Genomic DNA, 10,768 nt, shown 5'->3' on the forward strand with positions numbered 1-10,768 from the left:
GCAAAATTTTGTTAATTGCTACAGAAAAAAACACTGTTATACAACGAATTGTCTAAATACGATAACTTGCCAAATAAACTTAATTAACCATATTAATCCTTTAAATTGCATTTTATGCTGAATACTAGTATCTTAAAAAATATCTAGTCAAATATTATTTACTGTCATCATGGCAAAAATAAAATCAATAAGTCATTAGAATTTAGTTATTAAAAGTATTATGTTAGGAAATGTATAAACTTAAAAATAAGCTAATTTAAATTCAACAGTATATGTATATCAACTGTATTAAACTATGTATATATTATTTTTGGTAACACTTTATAATAACTACACACTATGAATTCATATAAATATCTGTTGAATATTACAGTAACTTTACATTCATAGACGTTAGTACGCAGCTTATAAATATTTAAGAATATTTTTTTCTCACGTCCTCAGGAAGGATGAGGGAGCGTGGACTCAAGGGCAAAACAAGATGGATTTATTAATAATAAAAATATAACAAAAAGTCAACACAAACCACCCCGAGCGGGAAAAACATAACTAAAACACAAAAAGGCAAACGGACATGGGTGGGCAGGGCTGGACATGACAAGACTGGAAACAGCACAAGATGAACCACGTATGCAGGATATATGATGAACTGGCACAGGACAGCAGACACGAGGAGACTATAAACAGAAATAATTAACAGACAAACAGCTGAACATAATACACTAATAATGAGTTAACAAAGATGGTACCACCTCAGAAAAAAATTGTCTCTCCAAGTACCACCATAATGACCAGTGTTAAAATACAGTAGCGTAGTAGGCCTAACTAAACAGCTACAGCTGTGCACAGTTCAAAAACAAGGCAGATTAATTCATATTATTATGAATATTTATGAATATAAATGGTTTAAACATTAACAATGCTTTTGACAGCAATGCCCTTGACATCGGCCATATTGCGCCAGATCGCAAACCACACACCAGCTGATTGGTGGAGACAGAGTAATGAAGCCATTTATGATATGGGGATGGTTAGGAGGCCATGATGGACAGAGTCCAGTGGGCAGATTTGGCCAGGATGCCGGGGTTAAACCCCTACTCTTTTTTTCAAATGACATCCAAAGATTTTTAACGAGCACAGAGAGTCAGGACCTAGGTTTAATGTCTCATCCGAAAGACGGCGCTCACTAAGCAGTATAGAGTCCCCATCTATATACTGGGGCAGTATATGGGGTTGAGCGCCCCCTGCTGGTCTCACTTACACCACTTCCGGCAGCAACCAAGCTTTCCCATGTGGTCTCCCATCCAGGTACTGACCGGGCACAGCCCTAGCTTCAGTGGGTGACCATGTGAGAGTTGCAGAGAGCTAGCTGCCGGGAATTATAATTAAAAAGTATTACCTTTTTTTTATTATTATTATATTTGTTTTGTAGGCGAAGCAGTGGCGCAGTAGGTAGTGCTGTCGCCTCATAGCAAGAAGGTCGCTGGGTCTTGCCTCGGCTCAGTTGGCATTTCTGTGTGGAGTTTGCATGTTCTCCCTGCTTTCGCGTGGGTTTCCTCCGGGTGCTCTGGTTTCCCCCAAAGTCCAAAGACATGCGGTACAGGTGAATTGGGTAGACTAAATTGTCCGTAGTGTATGAGTGTGTGTGTGGATGTTTCCCAGAGATGGGTTGCGGCTGGAATGGCATCCGCTGCGTAAAAAAAACTTGCTGGATAAGTTGGGGGTTCATTCCGCTGTGGTGACCGCGGATTAATAAAGGGACTAGGCCGACAAGAAAATAAATGAATGAATGAATGAATAAATATTTGTTTTGTTTTTTTCAGTATGTTGGAGTTCCCTTACCCTTTCCTCATCCGCTCCCTGGCAGCCCAATGCCACCCCCTCCACCTTCACCACCTATCATGTTGGGTGGCTCTCCTCTTCTTTTTCCTCCTCCTCCTCCTCCACCACCTCCTCCCCTTCTTCATCCCCCTCCTCCTCCTCCACCTCCACTTCTTCCACCTCTTCCTCCATCTTTTGCTTTCTCTAGTCCACCTCCACCCCCTCCTCCACCCTCTTTTGGATGTCCTCAACCTCCACCTGGAGCCCCGCCCATCTTTTCTGGGATTCCACCTGGACCTGCTTCAAATAGCTCCACAACCAGCCCGCAGACAAAGAGTATCCCCCAACCCTCACAACCACTCAAATCCTTTAACTGGTCCAAACTGGGAGGGGTAAGTCAGTCATGAGATCCTCCTGAGGCCTTACATGTTATGATTGCTTTCCGATTAATTGATTGCATTTTACCAATCCTCAATTTCTCACTCTTGAGGTTAATGCAAAAATTTTATCTGACAGTTATTGTTTGATACTAATGCTTAATTGTAGTATGTTCATAGCTCATTTTTCTATAACTCTTGCAGAATGAGATCACTGACACCATCTGGTATGGGATTGATGACAGAAGGGCCTTTAAAGTTCTTGACCTGAAAGATATCGAGAAGATGTTTTCAGCTTATCAGAGGCAGCAAGTATGCAAGTGTGCGAGTTGTATCTTCAATGTGTGCTTTCGATATCAATCAGTTAATATAGAGAAATATTTCTAGAATAATTTTTAGTCGTAATATCTATAAACCTCATGGCACAGTCACTAAGCAGCTCTTTTTTTCAGAATTGTAATACAGATGCCTTAGTGCTTTGGGCAAGAAATGGTGTTTTGGTGCATTTAGAATAGAAATGTTTCGACATTTGTTTTTGTCATAACAGCTTAACATTACGAAGACAACAAAACTTGTCATAAATCTGTCATAAACATGACTGTCGTGAGGCCATTTTAACGGTCAGGAATTTGCTAACAGCATTATTAATATTTCTCTTGATCTCAAGTAAAGTATGCGAATTGAATTTGTTGTTAAAATGACAGTAAATGTCATTAAATATTAATGATGCTGTTATAAAATTATTTGACAAACTATTGGTCATTTTACTGAGAAATGAATTTGTCACAGTTCGGGAAGGATGAGGGAGCGAGGACCCGATTGCAGACAAAATAATTTATTATAAAATAAAACATGAAGGTAAAACAAACTACCCCGAGGGCAAAAACATGAATCAAAAGACAAAAAAACAAACTTGACTGGGCTAGCAAGACAAGGCAGGGCTGGACACAACAGGGGTCCGTTCTTTGTACGTGGATTACTCAGTTAGCTGGATTTGGATATTGATGATTTGACACGATCCAGGACCGTTTCGTTCTTCAAAGCTGATCCGAGAGTTGTTGTCATAGCAACAGTTCTGCTAGGTCAAACCTGATCAGAAGCAGGTTCAATTCATATAAACAGGATTAGATCGGCTTAGTTCAAGCAAAGATAATACTGAAAGTATGTTCCGAATTCTGATATTTTCTTACAGTAGTAGTTATATACACTTGGGAAATGGTACATATTTTTTAACCATATATATAAAGTTATAGTCATTAATAAAATAAATTAAGTTATACATATTAATAAAACGTATGCAATCTGCACCCTCGAAATGAAAGTACAAAGATTGCCACCTGGTGGTGCAAAGAGAAAACTTATTGATATGAACTTTTTAGATCGGTTTAGTACAAATTGTTTATAATAGAAATGCAGAATATGTGACTTTTTTTAAAGCAATAATACATTTATGCAGTTATAAACATGTTTTGATAGTTAATATGCCGGTGATTTGATGCTTCACAAAAGTTGCAGATACCTTTACCAATATGAAAACGCTTTTCTAAATAACCAGTTATTCTTTACACCGATTTAAAAAACGGCTACTATAATAAAGAAAATATTTTCTAAATGTGGAACTAAATACATTGATTTGCATTGAAATACATGATGAATACTCTTGACACATGAAAGTGTAAAGCCTGCAGCTCACAACAAATGTGTTAGGTTATTGCGTGTCATATTTAACAAGCCGTTTACTGCTAATTTGATGTAAATTTGCTCACATGGATAATTGAATATTAATCAGATGATGTCATTACGCTGCTGTGCCATCAGCCAATCGTTGCATTGCTGATCATGTTTTCGATGATCGATAGATCTGTCCTTCACAACACACGCAGCAATCTCAGATCAGCTTATCCAGACATTCTAATCTGATTTGCAAACTCGTTTGAAGAATCAAATTAGCGAGATATCAGTTATCAAGATTAAAAGATCCAGGATCTGCCAAATAATCTTAGATCATTTAAGCGAGGTACGAAGAACGGACCCCAGGCCAGGTAAAGATTGACGACGAACTGGTGCAGGAGGACGGCAGACATGAGGGGAATATAAACAAAAGTAAATTAACACACAAACAGATGGACATAATTAACTAATAATGGGTTAACAATGAGGGTGGGACTAGACAATAGACGGGAGAGCACATGACACAGACACAACACAAGCCATGTGCTCACATAAAACGGGACAAGAACACATAGCCAATTAGAGAAATCATTAACCATGCGTTCACAATAACAGGACAAGACTGAAGTGCGCGGCCACAACTTAAACGCAGACACCCTGACATGAATGACACTAATGGACGATGATGTTTATGGTTTGTGAAGTTGTATCAGTAATGTCAAGTTATCATGACAAAGACACTGACAGGTTATGATATGTTTCAAGTTGTCGTAGAAAAGACATGTCAAACAATCTCATCTTTGCATTTCAATAGACATACCTGAGCGAATCACACTTAATGACAGTTGTCATAAGCATGCATAACATATCCTTCATATTCATGACACACAGAATAACTTCTGGAATGATTTTTTAGGCTGAACATCTATGCTTTGTGATAGAAAAAGAACCACCATTTTGAGTCACTAAAGCAGCTGTTCTTTACTGAATTGTTATATACTGTAGATCAGGGGTCACCAAACTTGTTCCTGGACGTCCGGTGTCCTGCAGATTTTAGCTTCAACCCTAATCAAACACAAGCTAATCAAGGTCTTACTAGGTATACTTGAAACATCCAGGCAGGTGTGTTGAGGCAAGTTGGAGCTAAACCCTGCAGGGCGCCGGCCCTCCAGAAACGAGATTGGTGACCCCTGCTGTAGATACCTGAGTGCTTTGTGCAATAAGAAGTGTTTCAGTGCAGAAATGCTGCAGATATTCTATCATCTCCTGATATTGACTTTATCAGAGTTATTTTTTTTTAATGATAGCTGTAATTAACGTGTTGTGTGAGATTCTGAGGCCTGCAAGAAGTTATTTTTGTCTTTTGTTCCTTTCTCTACTACAGGAGGTGCTCACTTATCCCTTTTTTTTTTTTTTGGCGAGTGACATCTGATCACTGTTTATTATTAATTTGAATGTAAAGACAGTATTAAATCAAATCACTTACTGTCACATCATCAGCAGCACTTGTGAAAAGTGAAAAGCTTAGGTTCTGGCAGCAGACAAATACAACGACAGTGCAAACAGACAGTGCAAAATACAACATACTCCCAAAAACAACCCAAGCTCATTCTGAAAACGTAGTCCCGCGGACGTTTCCGGAGACAGCGGAATACGTCCCGCGGGGTACGTACGGCCGCGTTTATTTTTTTTCAAACGAACGCTGCGGGGCGGTGTGACGCTGTTCCCTTTCGCGCTTGCCTTACCTCCTTGTGGAGGGCTTCCCCGCTGCAACCCGTTTGTCCACTCAGCTCAGCGTGTACGTCGGCAGGCTTGAGATGCAGAGAGGGGTCGACCACGGCGACCGATTCAAGTCCGGGGAAGAGCAGTTCCAGCAATCAGGTAAGACAAAAACAGAATCCCAAAAATTAAGTGAACAAGTTTCGTGACAGGGTGAGAACGCGGCGAAATCCGAAAACGCGGTTTTATTTTTTTGGACGGCTTTTGTGAACTGTTGCTCGGGTTTAGGGAAGCGAGCGGGCGGGCGGGTCGATCGGTAAAATTGGTTGGGTTCAGGGAAGGAGGAGGGCGGGTCGGCCGATTGACCGGTCGCGCAATCAATCATCCGGTCAGTTGGACAGCAGCCTCCGGCGGGTTCACGCGAGAACAGAGGCGTCTGAGGTGCGAAAAAGCGTGGAACAGCGGCCTCTCGCGGATTCGCGCAAACAAAAACTGCAGCCGTACGTAACCGCCGGGACGTATTCCGCGATCTCAGAAACGTCCGCGGGACTACGTTTCCACAATGAGCCTGGGTTGCCCAAAAAACAAGACAATGTACAGTTGGCAATGTTGACAGTAACTAGTTGAAGATAATGAATAGGTATACACATAGGCTGACTGTTGGTGGAAAATTCTTCTAAATGATTACTTTTCTACAACAACTAGAGGTCAACTTTTTGATAATGAGCTGCTCATCTAGTGTTCAGATATAAGATTGTAATAGCAAACAGATATTGGCTAAATGACTGTAACTAAGATTTTACTGTTGAATCAAATGTAGCTGAGGCATGTTTTGGACAGAAATTACCTTCCACCTATCCCTCATTCTTTGTTACAGCTCAAAGAGAGCTGCAGGGGTCTGTGTGGACTGAGTATGCTCTCTTGGACCACCATGGAGTTACATGACTAACCTCATTGAGCATTCACAGAACAGGAAACGGTCTGGATCTATAAATAGATAAATGTTTTCCATGAAAAAGCCAAGTGACTTTCAAGCATCTGTGATGCTTCAGCTGCATATTCATGGTGGAATAGTGTTCTGAATAGTGGCGTTTTGAGATACACTTAGAAGGTTATATATACATGTACTGTATATTGTGTTTACTTCTCAATGCACCCATTGAAATATCAGATTCAGCTAAGACAAAAAACTGATTAAAAACAATAACAAAAGTGTCCCAATTGAAACTTTGATTATTTAAAAAATATTACATTATTTTTAACATTTCATTAGCAGAAAGTGAATCCAAACCATCCTGTTGATTGTTTTTTCCTCGCTCTTTTGCAGAAAGAGACAGGATCAATGGATGACCTTAATCTGAGTGCACGCAAAGTCAAAGAGCTATCTGTCATTGACGGCCGGAGGGCCCAGAACTGTGTCATTTTGCTTTCCAAGTATGTACATTTCCCCAATTCAGCATTGCTGATATATTGTATATTGTTAATGTCAACTTACTCCTTGTCTTGGACAAGAATAAGCTAATTGGTTATTAGTAGGAGATGAGATATTTAGACCCCCACCCCCAAAATCTCATTTGGCAACACTTTTAAATAAATCACTTTAATAAAACAAAATGCACACACACACACAAACACACACACACACACACACACACACACACATATATATACACATACATACATACACATACATACATATATATATATATATATATATATATATATATATATATATATATATATATATATATATATATATATATATATATATATATATATATATATATATATATATACATTTGAATTATTAGCCCCAATAATATTTTTTTCTTCTTTTTTAAATATTTTCCAAATGATGTGTAACAGAGCATTTTCACAATATGTCTGATAATATTTTTTCTTCTGGAGAAAGTCTTGTTTGTTTTATTTAGGCTACAATAAAAGCAGTTTTAAAACTTTTACAATCCGTTTTAGGGACAAAATTATAACTTAATATAAGTTATATTTTCTCAATATTCTACAGAACAAACCATCGTTATACAATAACTTGCCTAATTACCCTAGTTAACTACCTGCCTTGTTAACCTAATTAACCTAGTTAAGCTTTTAAATGTCCCTTTAAGCTGCATAGAAGTGTCTTGAAAATATCTAAATAAATATTATTTACTGTCATCATGACAAAGATAAAAAAAAATCAGTTATTAGAAATGAGTTATTAAAATTATTATGTTTAGAAATGTGTTGAAAAAATCTCTCCGTTACACAGAAATTGGGAAAAAATAAATAAACAAGCGGTCTAATAATTCATATATATATATATATATATATATATATATATATATATATATATATATATATATATATATATATATATATATATATATATATATATATATATATATATAAAAATAAATAAATAAATAAATAAATAAATAAATATATATATATATATATATATATATATATATATATATATATATATATATATATATATATATATATATATAGTAATAAAGACAGCACTTTCTTTTAATACAGGCTAAAAATGAGCAATGAAGAACTAAAAAGAGCTGTTCTAGAGATGGACGAGAGGGAAGAACTGGCTAAAGACATGTTAGAACAGGTGAGTGCTATATAATAATGTCAGTCGTTGGTCATGAACAATAGAACTACTAAGTTTTTGATTAGTACAACTAATACTTATAAGCAAATGCTCTGCACGTGTAAATGTTTGTTGGTTTTATTTTACAGCTGCTTAAGTTTGTTCCTGAAAAAAGTGATATGGACCTTCTGGAGGAACACAAGCATGAGCTTGAGCGTATGGCCCGGGCTGACCGCTTTCTGTTTGAGATGAGCAGGTACTGCTAAATAATTAAGGTTTAGATTAAAAAAACAGTGTGATTATTTGATGATTTTAGAACAAAATCTTCTTTAGATCAGTGGTTTCCAAAGTGGAGGTCGGGGGACAATGTGAGGGGGTTGCTTGGTGATTTAAAAAAATAATAATAAATCAAATCAATTAGATTTTTTTTTGATTATTTAATTTAAAACTATTAGAATTACTTTTTTATCTATAACGTACAGGAAGTAGTGTTTAATAGTTACATAAAAACAACAGCAACATGCAAATAAAAACCCATTTCCTTTGGATTGTGATCCCTGTTGTGTTTATGTTACGCTTATGCTACTGACACGCACCTCTCAAAAAATTTAACTACACGTCGCATAACGCAAGCTCTTTGATTGGTCGGCTTGGTAGCGCTGACAAGTGTGGGCGGATCCGAGAGCCGCGCAACCCCGATGGAGGGATTGTTTACACGTGTGGAGTCCCATGAAGGAGCATCAGATGAAAAGTTTTGTTTTGTGTTTACCTCATGATTAAAGTTGTTGCACTTTCGCCGGTTCCTGCCTCAAAATGAGCGAGTTTGAGCCACTTGTACATTAAGGAAGCGTTCAGAAAAAACAAAACACCAGCGAAGAAACCCGACACAGAGCAACATAAACACCTCACTGCCAGCTAGCGTTTCGTAAGTGTTATTGCAGAGGAACACAGACAGCGCGCAGATGTATAAATGCATGGCTACGCCCGTTGCATGCGCCGTGGGTCACCCCGATCACTCAAATCAGAAGTATAAACCAGGCTTCAGACCATAAGAAACTACATTCTCTGGTCTGATGAGACTAAAATTGAACTCTTTGGAGTGAATGCCAGGCGTTACATTTGGAGTAAACCAGGCAGCGCTCATCACCAGGCTAATACCATCCCTACAGTGAAGCATGATGGTGGAAGCATCATGCTGTGGGGATGTTTTTCAGCAGCGGGAACTGGAAGACTAGTCAGGATAGAGGGAAAGATGAATGCAGCAATGTACAGAGACATCCTGAATGAAAACCTGCTTCAGAGAACCTGCTCTTGACCTCAGACTGGGGCAACGGTTCATCTTCCAGCAGGACAGTAGCCCAAAGCACACCGCCAAAATATCAATGGAGTGGCTTCACAACAACTCTGTGAATGTCTTTGAGTGGCCCAGCCAGAACCCAGATTTAAATCCTATTGAACATCTCTGGAGAGATCTGAAAATGGCTGTACACCGTCACTTCCCATCCAACCTGATAGAGCTTGAGAGGTACTGCAAAGAGGAATGGGCAAAAATTCCCAAGGACACGTGTGCCAAGCTTGTGGCATCATATTTAAATAGACTTGAGGCTGTAATCGCTGCCAAAGGTGCATCAACAAAGTATTGTGCAAAGGCTGTGAATACTGATGCACATGTGATTTTTCAGGTTCTTTATTTTTAATAAATTTATATTTTTTTTACATTGTCATTATGGGGTATTGTGTGTAAGGCAAGGCAAGGCAAGTTTATTTATACAGCACATTTCATACACAGTGGCAATTCAAAGTGCTTTACATAAACAGGAATAAAAAAGACAAGTTTAGGAAAATAAAATGCAGACAATAAAAATTATTAAAAACAGATAAAAACAAATTAAAATGAGTTAAAGTAGGTTATAAAAGAATGAAAAAGAAAACGAAAAACATAATAGTGCGATCTGTCGGACACAGCACAGTGCTCATTCAGTAAAGGCACAGCTAAACAGATGTGTTTTCAGTCTTGATTTGAATGTGCCTAATGTTAGAGCACATCGGATCATTTCTGGAAGCTGATTCCAGCAGCGAGGGGCATAGTGGCTGAAGGCAGATTCACCCTGCTTAGACTGAACTCTTGGAACTTCTAGTTTATATGATCCTAAAGATCTGAGTGATCTGTTAGGGTTGTATTCAGTGAGCATATCTGTAATGTATTGAGGTCCTTGGCCATTTAGTGATTTATAGACCAGTAATAATACTTTAAAATCTATTCTGAATGTAACTGGCAGCCAGTGTAAAGACCTGAGGACAGGTGTGATGTGCTCTGATTTCCTGCTTCTGGTTAGAATTCTGGCTGCAGCATTCTGGATGAGCTGCAAGTGTCTGACTGTCTTTTTGGAAAGGCCAGTGAGGAGTCCATTACAGTAATCCACCCTGCTACTGATAAAAGCATGAACAAGTTTCTCTAAATCTTCACTAGAAACAAAGCATCTGATTCTTGCTATGTTTTTGAGATGATAGTATGCTGATTTACTGACTGCTTTGACATGACTGTTGAAACTCAGCTCTGACTCAAGAGTCACACCAA

At 38.2% G+C, this 10,768-nt stretch overlaps 1 protein-coding gene across 5 annotated transcripts in view; it reads left to right on the plus strand.

Annotated features, from left to right (window-relative positions):
- The window catches only part of daam2 (dishevelled associated activator of morphogenesis 2), an 80,592-nt gene that overhangs the window by 48,677 nt on the left and 21,147 nt on the right, over positions 1-10,768 (plus strand). For all 5 annotated transcript variants that reach the window (XR_012392912.1, XR_012392913.1, XR_012392914.1 and 2 more), the window contains 5 exons: positions 1,824-2,213; positions 2,403-2,510; positions 6,916-7,022; positions 8,127-8,211; positions 8,340-8,446. Coding sequence is in view for 2 of the 5 variants with exons in the window: in XM_073927663.1 (XP_073783764.1) it covers positions 1,824-2,213; positions 2,403-2,510; positions 6,916-7,022; positions 8,127-8,211; positions 8,340-8,446 (797 nt within the window). In the remaining 3 variants the exon portion in view is untranslated. The remainder of the gene's footprint in view (positions 1-1,823; positions 2,214-2,402; positions 2,511-6,915; positions 7,023-8,126; positions 8,212-8,339; positions 8,447-10,768) is intronic.

This window comes from Danio rerio, chromosome 17 (genome assembly GCF_049306965.1).
Source record: "Danio rerio strain Tuebingen ecotype United States chromosome 17, GRCz12tu, whole genome shotgun sequence".
NCBI lineage: Eukaryota > Metazoa > Chordata > Actinopteri > Cypriniformes > Danionidae > Danio > Danio rerio.